Genomic DNA, 18,047 nt, shown 5'->3' with positions numbered 1-18,047 from the left:
GGGAGGGTTGTGATGGGGCCTACCCTCTCTCCCGGACTTCCTGGCCAAGGAATCTACATCCCGGTTTCCATCTCCTGGGGTGAGTCCGTCCACTCTTGCCAGGCCTTGTTAGACTCAGGGGCGGCTGGAAACTTTATGGATATCCACTTCGCCCAAAGTATCAATGTCCCGACTGCGCCTCTTGAAGTCCCACTGTCTGTGTCTGCCCTGGATAGCCAAGTTTTAGGTGATGGAAGAGTCACCCAAGTTACTTCTCCAGTCTTTCTCCAGTCTCAAGGTCACAAAGAAGAAATATCCCTGCACCTTATTCATTCACCTGAGTTCCCAGTTATTCTAGGCCTTCCTTGGCTTACTCGCCACAACCCTCGCATAGACTGGGTAACAAGCCAGGTTGTGGAATGGGGTCCTGCATGCCATGCCTCTTGTCTGTTCTCTAGCTCTCCTGTGTCTCCTGCCAAGCCTCCTGATCTCACCGAGTTATCTCAAGTTCCCACAGAGTACTGGGATCTGAAAGAGGTTTTTAGCAAGAGCAGGGCCGCCGTTCTTCCTCCGCACCGTGCCTACGACTGTGCCATCGACTTGCTCCCTGGGACGACTACTCCTCGGGGCCGACTGTTCTCCCTCTCTCAGCCAGAACGCAAGGCCATGGAGGAATACATCAAGGAAGCCCTGGTCTCTGGGTTCATTCGACCCTCCACTTCACCTGCTGGTGCCGGCTTCTTCTTTGTCGGCAAGAAGGATGGGGGGCTCCGACCGTGTATTGACTATAGGGGCCTGAACAAGATCACCGTGCGCAACCGCTATCCCCTTCCACTGATGTCCACAGCATTCAACCTGCTCCAAGGCACCACCATCTTCACCAAGTTGGACTTACGGAACGCATACCACCTCGTCCGTATCTGACAAGGAGACGAGTGGAAGACCGCCTTTAACACCCCGTCAGGGCACTACGAGTACCAGGTGATGCCCTTCGGACTCACCAACGCACCAGCTGTTTTTCAGGCCCTAATCAACGACGTCTTGAGGGACATAATTAACCTGCACGTTTTTGTCTACCTCGACGACATCCTAATCTTTTCCAAGACCGTGCAGGAGCACCGCCACCATGTCTGCCAGGTTCTCCAGAGGCTGCTACAGAACAATCTGTTCACTAAGGCCCAGAAATGCAAATTTCATGTTCCTGAGGCCTCCTTTCTGGGTTTTATTGTACGGACAGGCCAACTCCAGATGGATCCAGCCAAGACCCTGGCTGTCCGGGACTGGCCCACCCCCAAGTCCGTCAAAGAGGTTCAGCGGTTCTTAGGATTTGCTAACTTCTACCGCAAGTTCATCAGGAACTTTAGTTCTGTAGCAGCGCCCATATCGGACCTCACCAAAGGGACAGGTGGATCTTATGTCTAGTCTCCTCAGGCGGAAAAGGCGTTCAAAGACCTCAAGCACCGCTTCTGCACGGCACCCATTCTGGTCCTCCCGGACCCTTTGCAACCCTTCATCGTCGAGGTGGACGCCTCGGACAGCGGCGTCGGCGCGGTCCTCTCTCAACGCTCGGAAGGAAGGTTGCACCCCTGCACATACTTCTCCCACCGCCTGAGTTCTGCGGAGTCCCGGTATGACGTGGGGGATCGAGAACTGCTAGCAGTTAAACTGGCCCTTGAGGAGTGGAGGCACTGGCTGGAGGGAGCGCAACACCCATTTTTGGTCTGGACGGACCACAAGAACCTGGAGTACCTCCAGCAAGCAAAGAGACTCAATCCACGACAGGCTAGGTGGGCCTTATTTTTCAGTCGGTTCGACTTTACCCTATCATACCGCCCCGGCTCCAAAAATACCAAACCTGACACGCTTTCCAGGCTGTTCGCTCCCACCAACAGGGAGAGCGAAGTTGGTCCTATTATCCCTGTGTCCCGGATTGTGGCCCCTGTCCACTGGGGTATTGAGGAGGCCGTCTGACGAGCCCAACGCCAGGACCCCGGTCCTGGGACAGGGCCACCGGGCCTCTTGTACGTCCCACATCAAGCCCGGGCCAAGGTTCTCCAGTGGGGTCACTCGTCCCCTCTCACTGCCCACCCGGGAGCTCGAAGGACCCTGGACTTTTTGAGAAGACGCTTCTGGTGGCCTAGCATGGAGAAGGAAGTGAGGTCATTCGTCCTTTCCTGCGAAGTGTGCACCAGAAGCAAGAACCCATGACAGCATCCCCAGGGTCTCCTGCATCCTCTGACCATTCCCCGGCATCCCTGGTCCCACGTGGCAGTCGACTTCATCACGGGTCTCCCTGAGTCACAAGGTAATACTGTCATTTTGGTCATAGTAGACAGATTCTCTAAGGCCTGCCAATTCATACCACTGTGTAAGCTCCCTTCTGCCCTGGAAACTGCCAAACTCATGTTCACTCATGTCTTCCGAGTTTTTGGTCTCCCACAGGACATCGTTTCTGACCGGGGGCCCCAGTTTTCCTCCCGAGTGTGGCACGGGTTTTGCAAGGTCATCGGAGCCACTGCCAGCCTCTCCTCTGGGTTCCACCCACAGTCCAATGGCCAGACGGAGAGGCTCAACCAGGACCTGGAAACCACCCTGCGAGGCCTGGCTATGGATAACCCGACATCGTGGAGCACCTGGCTGCCATGGGCAGAGTACGCCCACAACACCCTGCAGTCATCGGCCACCAAGCTGTCACCATTCCAGTGCCAATTCGGGTTCCAGCCACCTCTGTTCCCGGACCAGGAGGAGGACGCGGGGGTGCCCTCAGTCAACCAATATGTGAGACAGTGTCGCAAGACCTGGAGCAAGGTCAGGAAGACCCTCATCCAGACCTCCAGAACCAACCAGACTCAGGCCAACTGCCATAGAAGACCTGCCCACGCTTTCCGCCCTGGGCAGCGGGTTTGGCTGTCCACCAAGGACCTTCCGCTGCGGGTGGAGAACCGCAAGCTTGCTCCTCGCTACATTGGCCCCTTCAAGGTGGTGTGCAGGGTGAACCCTGTCACCTACCGGCTCCAGTTGCCCCAGACTCTGAGGATCAACCCCACATTCCATGTTTCCCTGTTGTGGCCCGTACTGACGTCCACGTATGCCCCTGCCCCTAGGAATCCCCCCGCCCCTGCATCTTCCAGGGTCAGACTGTGTTCACCGTGCATCGCCTGCTTGACTCCCGCCGGGTCCGCGGTGGGCTTCAATACCTGATAGATTGGGAGGGCTATGGCCCTGAGGAACGCTGTTGGGTCCCCGCCCGGGACATTTTAGATAAAGGACTGTGCCGGGACTTCCATTTGGCCCATCCGGATCACCCTGGGAACATCAGGAGACGCTCCTGGGGGGGGTCCTGTTAGGACTGGGACTGTTTTGGCCTCTAGAGGCCGCTGTTATGTTTATCTTGTCATGGTTGTTTTGGCCTCTAGAGGCCGCCACTGTGTTTTGTGTTTGTCTTGATTGCCTGTTTCCTGCCCCGCCCTGTTCCTTAATGAGTTTGTGTATAAATACCCCTCTGTTTGTTCCCCTAGTCATGGAGTCTTTATGCTATGTTGTCTAGTGCTAGTTTCCTCTGTCCCACGTATCTTGCCTGTGCCCTTGTGTTTTTGATGTTTTTGCTTTCTTTGGACTTTGTATTTTTGATCTTCTGAGCGTTCTGCGTTTTTGCCTTTCCTTTTGTTTTTTGGGACTTTGAACCTTTGGATATTTTTATTTTTGGTCATCTTCTGAGCTTTTGGATTTTCTTTTTGTTTTTTCCATCGGATTGTATATATTGTAAATAAACTGTTTTTTGATACTCTACCTATGCCTCACGCCTCTGCACTTGAGTCATCCCCCTGGCAGCCTAGTGGGGGTTTGCTGGATTATCACACCAGTGACCCGGGTTTGAATCCCAGCAAAATCCCCCCACAGTCCAAAGACATGCAGGTTAGGCTGATTTGTAGCTCTAAATTGACTGTAGGTGTGAATGTGAGTACGAAAGGTTGTTTGTCTCTACTGTATGTGTCAGCCCTACAATGATTTGACAACTTGTCCAGGGTGTACCCCGCCTCTCACCCATAGTCAGCTGGGATAGGCTCCAGCTTGCCTGCGACCCTGCACAGGATAAGTGGTTATGGGTAACGGATGGATTTTATGTACTATGCAAAGCACTTTGGTCAGCATGGCTGTAGCTAAATTGTCATATAAAGAAAGTTCACCTGACTTGATTCACTATTCTAAGCATTTAATGTTATATTCAATGACACTTCAACATACTTCTCTTGTCACTTGATTTTCTAAACTCAAATTCACACAAACAATTAAAACACTTCAGAACTGTAGAGTCTTAAAAATGGAGCATTGCTAGGTCTGATTTACCAATATTATTGCAATAGTTCATATGCACTAATTCTGAATGACTGATAGCACACATATTACTCCCCAGGGTTTATTACAAGTTATGTATGGCTGCCACTTACTTTATCATTCTGTAACAGTAACATGGAGGGTGCAGGTTCCAATCTAACTGTGAGGCTGGACCAGCCACAGTCCATTAGTGGTATAATTATAGGCAGGGTATGATAACCATGCCACACTTCAATAACCACTACACTGAGTCTTTATTGCGCTAGTGCTTTACTTAATACCTTCATTACAAAAGACAATCGCCTAATTATAGAGTCTATGGAACATCAAATGTGTGTCAAAATCAATTTAGAGTCTGGTAATAAAGAATGGAAGAACAGTTAATTGTCATCCTGACTCATACTGTATGCTAGTAAAGTTCCAGCAGTCAAAGTTGTTCTGATAACTAAGCAAATATTAACACATAGCATAATGATGTGGGAAGAACTCGGACTTCCAACTCGCTTTTTAGAGGAACTAAGAACTGAGCGCTGGTGATTGTCTCCCTTGAAACAATGAAAATCCATTTACAGTCTAATTACAGTTAAAGTACTGGTGCCACATCCATTCAAAATCAAACACAGAAGGAGATGCTTCTTCAACAGAAAGTCACAGGCTCATTATTTATTGAGCTCAGAGTAAGAGTACTCTGTATATTCAGTCATGCATCAATAGGCCTGTGTACATTAGTGGGAAAAAGGATGTACTGACCTAATGTGTCAATCCTAGACTGAAAAGTATTGACATTGTGAATTTATAAAGCCAGAATGGTGCTAAGCATCATCCTGACATAGCTCTGCATATTCCATCCATTATCCATAACCGCTTATCCTGAGCATGGTCGCGGGTAAGCTGGAGCCTATCCCAGCTGACTATGGGCGAAAGGCAGGGTACACCCTGGATAAGTCGCCAGATCATCGCAGGGCTGACACATAGAGACACACAACCATTCACACTCACATTCACACTTACGGTTAATTTAGAGCCACCAATTAGCCTCACCTTCTTGCTGTGAGGTGACAGTGCCAACCACTACACCACCGTGCCGCCCCGCTCTGCATATTATTTCTTAAATTACTAGATATTATTAATTACTCTAATTGCTGTTTGTTTAAACAGAATATGCTGCATGTGCCATGAAGTGTTGACACACAAACATGGCAGTCATTGTAAAGTAATTATCTCATCTCATTCTCATCTCATTATCTCTAGCCGCTTTATCCTTCTACAGGGTCGCAGGCAAGCTGGAGCCTATCCCAGCTGACTACGGGCGAAAGGCGGGGTACACCCTGGACAAGTATAGGATATTAATACATTTGTTAAAAGTACACAAGAAGGTCATTAAAAATAATGTCAAAAACTGTAAATACATGTAGAACAGAGAAAAGCACTGTCATACACTCATAGTCCAAACACAATAGCTCATTTGTCATTATTATACTCCTGCTGGTTGGTATGTCCTTTAAAGCAGATAATATAAAACAATTCTTAAAAACACCTAAAAACATAAAGCCTTAATCCCTGACTGAGTGGTGCAGCCATTTTTAATCATGATATTTTTTTCTTTGTCATCTGTCTTTTGTTTCGAAGGCTGATAAGTGGCGGTACATATATACAAGAGAAAGATCAATATCCAATTCTCCCTTGTCTTCATTACTCTGCTCAAGAATGAGTATCATAACTGTGCCTCATGTTTAACAGTAGCAGGATGCTGTGGCTGTATCATGGTTTTATCACCTCCATTTGATGTGACCACACTCATGCTTTATGTAGATGAATAATGTATGAAAATATGCCCGTGTTCCATGCTAAGCAAGATAAATATTATCTACATTGAGTAAAATATGTAAATGTTTCAGAATAATATAGGATATAAAAGCATCCAAAATGCATGAGGTAACTGACAAAAAAAGACTTGCTTTTAAAGATATTGCTTGTTATTAAAACAAGATGATGCTCATGTGCAGCGTACATCTGAAGAAAATGAAATGAGCACATAGAATTCTGCCTCAGTGCAATTACAGCACATTAGGAGGTGATTATACCCTATATACTTTATGAATATTACACTGAGGTCATTTGCGAGAATATTAAAAGAAAATTTGAATGTGTTTGAGAGATATCTCATGGTGTTGGTTTTAAACTTTTCCATTGGAAAATTATACAAGTCTGGTTAAAGTCCTGCTGAAGCAGTGAGTGATGTAGTGCAATTATTCCTAATGCTCAGAAAGTGGCCACATTTATTTGCGATAATTACAGCTTTGCCTCATTTGACTAGGGTTACCAGGACTGCTGTGCATGTCAACAAACATTAAAAGCTTGTTTATGAATCAACATGGCACCACTGCCATTGAAGCATCCTAATATAGCAAGCATACTGTCTGTATCACTTATAATGGCACTTACTGCATAAGGATGAAGACAATGATGCAAAAAGAAGCCATGATGATGAAGGGCATGCCAGGGAATGTAGGCAGGGTCAGAGGGTATAGGCCGTTAAATATGGTGGCAGAAATGAGGATGCAAGTAGCCTCCACTGAAGCTGAGAAGGAAAACATGGCACCTGTCGAGATAAGGTCAGGCCAGTGAGAGCATTATTTGAAGCGATTGTTAGTAAACCTTGCATCATTGTGACATGAATAGGCTTCTATTTTCCCCATCTTTGTTTTGCTTCAGAGCCGAGATCTAAATCCTATTTTTATCCATAGTACACTGGTTGCTGCAGTTGAATAAGAGTTGTGCTTACTGGAGTCCGTACAATAACGTTTGGAGGGACACACAAGTACTGGTTCGATTCGCATTGATAAAATTTACTCAGGCTGTCGTCAACTCTGGGGCAGTTCTGATTAACTGCAGCAGAATGAGCTGGTATGCTCGGTGCATGAGAGCAGCATTTAAGTGCCTCTAGCAGGGAATCCTTATTGATTTGAGCTGGAAAGTGCCTCTGAATACTAAAACTGAAGTGTTGGTGATATGCAATCTAAGAGACAGAAGACATAAAAGTACTCACTAAATGGAGAGTTTAATAAGCTGGAGGCTGGTAAAAGCATGTCTATACAAATGAGAAAAATCAGATCATCACCATGGCTCTTTTACAGAGCTGGAGGATGCGCACACTGACCCAAGATATTGATAAAATTGTATTGAGAGCCTGTGGAAAAGACATTATCAGAAGAAATGTTATCATTTCAAATGTGACAAATGTGAAGTGCTTTGAAAAACAGTGAATTATCAAAAAGTTCCATCTCCATTTTCCATGTTGGAGCAAAGGTGCGCACACACGCTGTGATGACAAAAATGCTGCCTCTCATTTTAACAGTCAATCCATCAAAAGGTTGCTGTTTTCTGAAGCCAAATAAAGAAGGCAGAGGTTGAATGTCCCGATTTCTTTCTCATGAAAAGCTGAAAATTGCACAATTTAATATCTGTTAACATGAGATATACCCATTTGAGCGCATCATATTGTCTGGTGTCAGTTCTTACCGTTCCTAAGCCAGATTAAAAGTCTCTAGCCAGACAAGCTACGAGTAATTAATTTTGAGTTCATTAATTTTGAGTGACATTCAGCTGCCAGTAGCTGGTGCTTGATCCCTTGAAAATAAATTCCTCTTGCCTTTGCTATGATTCATAGACAATATCTAATGCGAACAAGTCCAGGCTGCATCTTGTATCTTGTAAAGCACTGACTCCAAAGACTGACTGAATTAAACTGTGCAATCGATTTATGAAAATAAAAAACAGCAATAAAAATAGCTTTCAGTCGCCTAATCAATCTACACAGCTTTGCCTCTCGTTAAAGAGCCATGAGTGGAAAATTGTTATTAATATCATGGGCTTTCAGCTCTAAGTACCGTACATCACATGCCAAGCAAACTACAGATTAACAACGCGGACATGAATCATGATCATCTACTGAAGATGTTGGTGGTTAAAGTCACTCTTGAATGCAGGAGTCTTTTGTAGACTCGGAGGAGGAGGAATAATTGTTGGACTAAAAGTGTGGGTGAAGTATGTTACTCTGAAAGCCTACCTTGTTCATCAGGTCCTACAATGGCAGAGGACAATGATCGAATCACTGCTTGTGTGATCCCACCTGGCATGCCCAGTACAGCCACTAAATAATAAACATGGAAAGAAAAAAAAAGCTCAAGAGTTTTGGCAGAACTGAACTCCATATTTGCATAGGGTTATACGTGTGCAGTGCAGCTATGTCCACAGTTACTATTGCACTAAGTGCAGCTGAGAGCTGTTATATCTATTATATAATTTAATGTGCAAATTGGTCAGAATTAGAATATTCAATAATTCATGAATACATGTAATTCCAAAGACTTAACCCAGAACCAAATCCAATTTTAACTTAAATACAGCCATTTTGCTAAAACTGTTTAAGTATGCAGCAGTAGCAGTTCCCTTAAACGACAGAGAATGCTTACTTATTGCCATGGGTACATGGAGGGGTATTTGCCATTGGTGTTATATTGCATGATTGATTTCATCATGTTACACACACACATGCTTTTGCATTGAAATCAATGGCGTAACTGCTGCATGATACCACTGTGTCCTTCATTATCTCAGGCAAGAGGACAGAGCAGAATGCAGATGCTTCCTTCAACTTCTGATTATTCACCAGAGCCACCACTCATCTGCCCTTCAAAGTGCTCCAGTTCTCAGGGTCGATTAGAATAACAGTCTCCATAATGATTTATGTAATTAAATATATCAATATCGAACAGTCCCTCTTTCCCCTCATTGGCTATCTGCAGTGAATGATGCCGTGCTGTAAGTGCTTTTGGTAGCCGTGTTTCTCAGGAGGTGCTCACACTCCAAAGAAAACCTTTAGACAGAAGCCTGGATTCAGAATATATATAAATACTAATCATGTAAGATGGGTCATTGTACCAAATTGGTGATTTTGCCAATCATTTAAAAGAGGTGGCTTTAGTTCAAAAAAAGTTTCAGCAAATTATGGAGATAATGTGGGCTATTTTCTATTTTTAAACTTTTACTAAGCAAGTTTGTCATAGACGCTTTTAATACTTTTTGTATGTCCCATATGTTGCTTCAAAGTTTTGGTGTCTTCAGTATTATTCTGCAGTGTAGAAAATGGTAATACAAAATAGTATGTATTTGTGTGTATATATATATATATATATATATATATATATATATATATATATATATATATATACACACACTGTGTAAATAAAAACACACACAGTTATGTATATATATATATATATATACACAACCCCAATTCCAAAAAAGTTGGGACAAAGTACAAATTGTAAATAAAAACGGAATGCAATAATTTACAAATCTCAAAAACTGATATTGTATTCACAATAGAACATAGACAACATATCAAATGTCGAAAGTGAGACATTTTGAAATTTCATGCCAAATATTGGCTCATTTGAAATTTCATGACAGCAACACGTCTCAAAAAAGTTGGGACAGGGGCAATAAGAGGCTGGAAAAGTTAAAGGTACAAAAAAGGAACAGCTGGAGGACCAAACTGCAACTCATTAGGTCAATTGGCAATAGGTCATTAACATGACTGGGTATAAAAAGAGCATCTTGGAGTGGCAGCGGCTCTCAGAAGTAAAGATGGGAAGAAGATCACCAATCCCCCTAATTCTGCACCGACAAATAGTGGAGCAATATCAGAAAGGAGTTTGACAGTGTAAAATTGCAAAGAGTTTGAACATATCATCATCTACAGTGCATAATATCATCAAAAGATTCAGAGAATCTGGAAGAATCTCTGCGCGTAAGGGTCAAGGCCGGAAAACCATATTGGGTGCCCGTGATCTTCGGGCCCTTAGACGGCACTGCATCATATACAGGCATGCTTCTGTATTGGAAATCACAAAATGGGCTCAGGAATATTTCCAGAGAACATTATCTGTGAACACAATTCACCGTGCCATCCACCGTTGCCAGCTAAAACTCTGTAGTTCAAAGAAGAAGCCGTATCTAAACATGATCCAGAAGCGCAGACGTCTTCTCTGGGCCAAGGCTCATTTAAAATGGACTGTGGCAAAGTGGAAAACTGTTCTATGGTCAGATGAATCAAAATTTGAAGTTCTTTATGGAAATCAGGGACGCCGTGTCATTCGGACTAAAGAGGAGAAGGACGACCCAAGTTGTTATCAGCGCTCAGTTCAGAAGCCTGCATCTCTGATGGTATGGGGTTGCATTAGTGCGTGTGGCATGGGCAGCTTACGCATCTGGAAAGACACCATCAATGCTGAAAGGTATATCCAGGTTCTAGAGCAACATATGCTCCCATCCAGACGACGTCTCTTTCAGGGAAGACCCTGCATTTTCCAACATGACAATGCCAAACCACATACTGCATCAATTACAGCATCATGGCTGCGTAGAAGAAGTGTCCGGGTACTGAACTGGCCAGCCTGCAGTCCAGATCTTTCACCCATAGAAAACATTTGGCGCATCATAAAATGGAAGATACGACAAAAAAGGCCTAAGACAGTTGAGCAACTAGAATCCTACATTAGACAAGAATGGGTTAACATTCCTATCCCTAAACTTGAGCAACTTGTCTCCTCAGTCCCCAGACGTTTACAGACTGTTGTAAAGAGAAAAGGGGATGTCTCACAGTGGGAAACATGGCCTTGTCCCAACTTTTTTGAGATATGTTGTTGTCATGAAATTTAAAATCACCTAATTTTTCTCTTTAAATTATACATTTTCTCAGTTTAAACATTTGATATGTCATCTATGTTCTATTCTGAATAAAATATGGAATTTTGAAACTTCCACATCATTGCATTCCGTTTTTATTTACAATTTGTACTTTGTCCCAACTTTTTTGGAATCGGGGTTGTATATACATACACACACACACAATAAATAAAAACACACACAGTTGTGTGTGTGTGTATATATATATATATATATATATATATATATATATATATATATATATATATATAAAAACACACACAGTTGTGGTCAGAAGTTTACATACAGTGACATGAATGTTATCTTGGACATGAATGTCATGGCAATATTTGGGCTTTCAGTAATTTCTTTGAACTGTTCTTTTTCTGTGGCAGAATGTACAGCATACATCTTTAATAAAAAAAACGAGAATTTTTTGCACAAGTTTTAATTTTCTTTGGGTTTTCTGAGATCAACACAGGGTCAAAATTATACATACAGCATCAAAAAATTTACATACAGTCAGATTATTCATTCAGAGGTGCTGAAACTTCCAAAACGTCTCTTATCTTGCCAAGGCTGAGGTCTCTTAACTTCCTGTTAGTGATCATGATTGACTACAGCTGGTAGCTTCTCTGTGCCTTTATAAAAAGGCTTTGTTTACAGCACTCATTGGATTGACCAACACACAGTAAAATGGGAAAGTCCAAGGAGCTCAGTGAAGAACTGAGAAAGAGGATCGCAGATGTACACAACTCCGGAATGTCTTTTGGAGCCATTTCTAAACAACTGCAAATTCCAAGATCAGTTCAAATAATTGTATCCAAGTTATTGTGAGATGTAGTCACTTTGCCAAGCCGCTTTGCTTCAAGAAAACCCAAACTGTCACCCTCGGCTAAAAGGAAATTGGTTTGGATGGTCAGGAACAACCTGGGAACCACCATGGCACAGCCCCGCCGTGAACTGGAAGCTGATGGATGCAATTCAGTCTACAGTTCAGATCACCATGGACTAAGAGGTTGCCATCCAAGAAATAACCCCCTGCTCCAAAATTGACACCTTCAAGCTTAACTAAAGTTTGAAGCTGACCACACAAAGAAAAAAAACCTTCTGGAGGATAGCTGTATGGTCAGATGAGACAAAGATTGAGTTGTTTGGCCACAGTGACCAACCATGTAAAGAGGGACAGTGTACCAGCTGGTGGTGGTGGTAGGCTCATCATGCTCTGGGGCTGTTTTGCTGCCAGTGGAACGGGTTCATTGCACAAAGTGGATGGAGTAATGAAGGAATTCTTCAGCATAAACCATCAGAAACTTGAACACAACTTGGGACTTACAACAGGACAAGGAACCCAAACACACTTCAGAGCTGGTTGTGGAGGATAAAGCAGGCTAATATTAAGTTTAAAACAAGTCCTGACTTCAACCCTATTGAAAATATATAGACTGTGCTTATAAGTCAAGTCCATGCCAAGAAAAAAAAACAAATTTAATTGAACTTTACCAATTCTACCATGAAGAGTCATGAAATATCCAACCAGAATTCTGTCAGAAGCTTGTTCATGGTAAACAAAAATCTTTGGTCAAGGAGAATCTTGAGAAGAGACATTTTACCCAAATATTAGGTGTGCTGTATGTATGTTTTTGACCCTGTATGTATAATTTTGACCCTGTGTTGATTTCAGAAAACCCAAAGAAAATTAAAACTTGTGCACCAAATTCTAGTACTTGTACTTGGTAAGGTCATCTATAGTCTGCCTGCTCGTGCTCGGTTAGAAGGTTCCTCCATTGGATCCTGTTGGAGGCGACTCCCAGTGTGGAACTGATGTCCCAATGTTCACCCAGTAAATGCTTTATGTCAGAAGCAATAGATTGTAAAATGCTCTGACAAGGTCGTCCAACACTTTGGGCACCGTGTGAGGGAGTCCAGTTAAGAAGGTACTTTGGTAGTCGAGATGGTTCCATTCTTGCGACGTGGCCAAAGTATTGTAGCCTATTTAACTGAGCACGGGTACCAAGTTTGATGCAGGAAGATCTTGCGCGGACCTCTTTATTGGGGTTGTAATCATCCCAACAAATATCTAAGATCCGCCGAAGGCAAGAGTGTTGGAAGCTTTCCAAACATTGCACTTGCTTATCTATTAGGGCCCAGGTCGGGGAGCCATATAGCAGGAGTGTAAAGACACCACATTCCAAGATCTTGATCTTTGTGCGGAGAGTAATTCCGTGGTTTCTCCAAATGTTGTTCAGGGAGCTGAACGCTCCAGAGGCTTTCCCGATCCTGACGTTGATTTCTTTGTCTATGGAGCCATCACTTGAGATGATTGAGCCAAGGTACCTGAAATGATTCACCTGCTCCAAGTGATCATCGTCCACTATTATGTCAAGGATTTCGTCCTGCTGAAATGGGCGTTGATTATGGAATTTGCCTATCAGCATGCAGTTGGTCTTCTTGGCATTGATCTTTAAGCCAGCTTCTTTGCCGAAGTAGGAAATATTTGATGTCGCTTCCTGAAGGCCAGCTACACTGCTGTCAAGGATGGCGATGTCATCAGCATAATCAAGATCGCTGATGTAAGCTGCTGGCTGCCGTGAACTGCGACGTTTTTGCAGCAGAAAACCATTTGAGATGTTTCTGATAATGCTCGTTCCAAGACCCAGTTGAGGACGATGTTGAAGATGGGAGGGGCCTGTATATCACCTTGGCCTGTACCAGAGCTGATGTCAAACCATTCTGTCAGCTCGTCTCCGATGCGTACTGCACTCACTGTGTTGGAAGAGAATGCTCTGAATATGTTGATGCATTTGATGGGTATGCCATAGTGTTCGAGAGCGGCCCAGATACTATATAATCAGGATTGACTGAGTCAAAAGCTGCTTTAAAATCGATGAAATTAATAAACAGGGGAAGATTGTACTCAAGAGCTTGCTCGATGATAATGTGCAGAGAGAAGAGTTGGTCAATACAGGATCTGTTCCTCCGGAATTTGCACTGGTTTTCACACAGGAGGGATTCTATGCCGTCCGATAATCTCGATACGATGATCATCTGGAAAAGTTTTGAAGTTACGCAGCGGAGGGTGATACCTCTGTTGTTTTCGTAGTACGTTACGTCTCCCTTCTTCTTTACTTTGATGATAACTCCTTTTAGCCAGTCTGAAGGCACTTGTTCTTGGTCCCAGACTCGGCCGAACAGGGGGTGGAGGAGGTCTACTGTGGCTTCTCCCCCGAAGCAAAGTTCCTCATTGCTAATTTCATCTATGCCGCAAGCTTTGTTGTTCTTAAGCTTTGAGAGGGCCTTGCTGATTTCACACTGTGTAGGGGAATATAAGGGTAGATCAATAAAGAGTTTGTCCGCAATAAGATTGGAAGGAGGGACAGAAAACTGAGAACTGGGAATGGGATTAAGAAGCTCTTCAAAGTGTTCCTTCCACCTAGCAAGTTTCTCATCTTGAGCAGTTATGAGTCCCCGTCCTTATCTCGAACTGCGGAGGAGGCATTCTTCTTCTTCCTACCAGAGAGAATGTTGATGTTATGCCACACTTCCGTTGGTTGCCAAAAGTAGCAGCATCCTGAAGTTTTGAGGCTACATTCGAGGCCCAGTTCTCATCATCCTTCTGAACACTTTTCTTGACTTGCCTATTGATTTTGATATACAGTTCATGACTTCTCTCAGATGCCTTCAGCTTTTTCACTTTGTTGCATTTCTCAATGAGGCGCAAGGTTTCAGTGGAAAGATGTTTATCACAGAACTTGGTGGGTCTTCAACCAAGAGACTCATGAGAGGCATTGCGGAAGGCTACTTTGATGTTATTCCAGTCTTCGTCTAAGGAGTAACCAGAGGCAGGGAGATCTATTGAGTGGCGACAAAGGGATTGCTGGAAATCCTCAATTTTTTTGCCCAATCGCAAGAGATCTAGGTTGGGCAAGGAAGAGTGTTTCTTTCTCCTTTGGCTGGAGAGCTTCAGCCGCACTCAGCTGATTACAAGACTGTGGGTGGAATTTATGTCAGCACTGCGGTAACTTCTGACATCTAGCAGGGAGCGTTTCCAGCGATGGTTGATGCAAAAGTGGTCTATCTGAGTAGATGTGTCTCCCTTAGGTGACGTCCATGTAGCCTTGTGGATATCCTTGTGCTCAAACAGGGAACCGCCAACGACGTACTGGTGAAGAGGACAGAAGTCCAGAAGGCGGTATCCATTGTTGTTGGACACTGGATGGTGAGAGTGTTTTCCGATAACATTCAGCCAGGCATCAGTGTCTTTCCTGACATGGGCATTGAAGTCCCCAAGAAGAATTCGAATGTCATTTCTGGGAATATCACGGTGGATTTTTTCTAGATCGAGATAGAATTTGTGCTTTTCTTCATCATCAGAGACTTCGGTAGGAGCATATGCAAGGATGATTGTGAGATTCACTTGTCAATTGTAAAATCTTGCTGACATGATCCTGTCCGAGAAGGGCGTATATGAGATCAGGGACCTTCAGAGATCTTTGGAGATGAGGAAACTGACACCATATTCTTTCCTTCGAGTAGTCCCGGAGAAGATGAAAAGGGAACCGTTATCAAGGATGTCTTCCCCAGAGAGTGGGATGTGTGTCTCCGTAATTCCCAAAATGTCGAGATGATATTGATCGAAGGCATGTTGGAGCTGGTACATCTTGCTAGAGTTGCTAACAAGGGAGGTGAGATTCCATGTGGCAATTGAGAGAGGTCTTTTGGAGAGACAAATCCCTGGATGCATTTTGTTGTACTGCACGTCAGACAGAGTAATGTGGAAGGGTGGTCTCTTGCATGATCGTAAGATTGCACGATTGATGGATTGGATGGTTGGGTTGGGGGTGCTACTCTTAGCACCAGATGGTAGTTGTGAGCTCTGGGACATCGCACTGGCAGCGTCCAAGTGGCTTTGACCGTCAGCGTTCATAATGGAATGATTGGAGGATCCTCCCAGTGTCACACTAACTAGATGAGTTGGTGATGATGTTGCACGAGTTTCGGTAGCTATGGTGGGTTTTCCGTGACAGGGGAGCTAGCCCGGTGCACAACCCCCAGTATGGGGGAGGGGTTGACTGAACTTCATCTGGCCTTTACCCTTCAACCAGTCCGGCATGGTTGAGCCTACCAGGGACGAGAGTCCCAGCCGGCATTGCTCTAGGGGTCACTGAGACACACAAACCTTACTACCACGTTAAGGTGTCAGCCACGGTAAGGTAAATTCTAGTGTTTTTTTTTTTTAATTAAAGATGTATGCTGTACATTCTGCCACTGAAAAAGAACAGTTCAAAGAAATTAGTGAAAGCCCAAATATTGCCATGACATTCATATCCAAGATGACATTCATGTCACTGTATGTAAACTTCTGACCACAACTGTATGTGATTATATATATTATATATGAATGAGTAGGGGTGTATAAACTTTTGACTTGTACGGTGTATATCCTACAAATCAATTAAGGATTTAATTTGCACTTTAAAAATCTACCTCTTCCCTTGGTTCATTGTCTATGCACTATTGTCTTTGTTTTGTTATATTGTACAGCCTTTGTGTTCCTATAATAAAAATTATGGAGCTAGTGTGGGCCATTTTCTATTTTTAAACTTTTACTAAGCAAGCTTTTGTCATAGAAGCGTCCAATGGAGTGTAATAACAGTGCCATTTGGTGCCGTTATATGATATGTCATGACACCTTTATAACATGTTGGTTGTACATAAATTGACAGAGTTTGACTTATATAGTATATTCTACATAATATTGTTGTGCAGCATCATGCAAAATGTTATGTGTATACTGGATGTGCAGGGGAAAGAGGCAGATGATGGGTACCTACCCAAGTAGACCATCCATGTGTTGGTGGAAAAAGCCAGCAGAACATAAGAGGCAGTTTTAAACACGATGCTGAGTTTTGCCAGTGTCATCTCCTTAAGGCAACGCATCAGCAAAGGGAACAGGCCCAAGAGACCAAATCCCTGACAGAACATAGGAGCAATATCCAGATCAATGACCATGCGATTTATGATGGCAGATTTTTGTAGACAGATGGGGGAATTTTTTTGCAAGTTCCCAATAGTATCATCCATAATATGTAAAATTAATTCGTATAATTTAGTGGTCAGAATTTCACAAGCGATATTTCCCTTGATTAAAAAGAAACATGAAAAATATGTATATATTTTTATGCATTTTAGACAAGCTGAGAGACTAACAAAATATTCTACATGAACATTTAATGAAGCTTGGGGATACCCTTTTAGAGAGCAGTTTTGTTTTGCTGTAAATGTTCTTGTTTGGCCATTCATTAACAATATTTCAGGCTCTTTAGCTTCATTATGGTTCAAAATATGGTGGTTCAGACAAAATTAACCTTCAGAGAATGCACTTGATGAAAATATCAGAAATATTCAAGATTATAAATGTATAACCACTTGCTTGTGATCGAGTGTGTACATACAGTAAGTGGTTGTGTGCGTATCAAGGACAATCCTCAGCACATACAGTAGGTAGCGGATGTTATTAGACTCCTTTGCCTTCTTTTAAAGAGGAAAAATAACGGATAAACTTTTCTGATAACACTTACAGTGAAGCCAGTATTCATAATGCATTATGCGCATTTATATAGCATACAAATTACCTGGGATGAGTCTGTAAAGAAGCTCATATGTAGTTATTGTTACATATTTATGCATGTCACTAAAACTAACCATAAGCATTTCTACATACTTATGCCAAGCACTGTAAGGCATTCTGTATTATAATGCATCTATTTAGAATAGGTTACATTTAACAGTTATTCCATGAAATCGAGTCGTACATGAGCTGAAAGCCAGTGAGGCGTGTAGTGCTGAGTTGGCTATAAGCCACGTACAACGAGATTGAGTGGAATAACTTTTATTATATCCACATTCACTGGATTTTGAGAAATGGAGCATTTTTATTTTTTTGCAAACTCAATAAATAAAACCTTTATACAAAATGTCAGACAAAATAATTTCCGCTT

The 18,047-nt window shown here is 43.2% G+C and overlaps 1 protein-coding gene across 2 annotated transcripts in view; it reads right to left on the bottom strand.

Annotated features, from left to right (window-relative positions):
* Positions 1–18,047, bottom strand: part of zgc:174356 (uncharacterized protein LOC100137120 homolog) — a 47,980-nt gene that overhangs the window by 14,244 nt on the left and 15,689 nt on the right. Inside the window, exons 4-6 of one of the 2 annotated variants that reach the window (XM_060934207.1) lie at positions 16,881–17,019; positions 8,384–8,467; positions 6,760–6,916 (exon numbers count right to left, since the gene is read on the bottom strand). In XM_060934207.1, coding sequence (XP_060790190.1) covers positions 6,760–6,916; positions 8,384–8,467; positions 16,881–17,019 — 380 coding nt within the window. Of the gene's footprint in view, positions 1–6,755; positions 6,917–8,383; positions 8,468–16,880; positions 17,020–18,047 lie in introns of those variants that run through there. The other variant, XM_060934208.1, reaches the window with a different exon arrangement.

This window comes from Neoarius graeffei, chromosome 11, assembly GCF_027579695.1.
Source record: "Neoarius graeffei isolate fNeoGra1 chromosome 11, fNeoGra1.pri, whole genome shotgun sequence".
Taxonomy (NCBI): Eukaryota; Metazoa; Chordata; class Actinopteri; order Siluriformes; family Ariidae; genus Neoarius; species Neoarius graeffei.
Note: the sequence above shows the minus strand (reverse complement) of the source record. Positions and strands in the feature narration are given on the sequence as shown.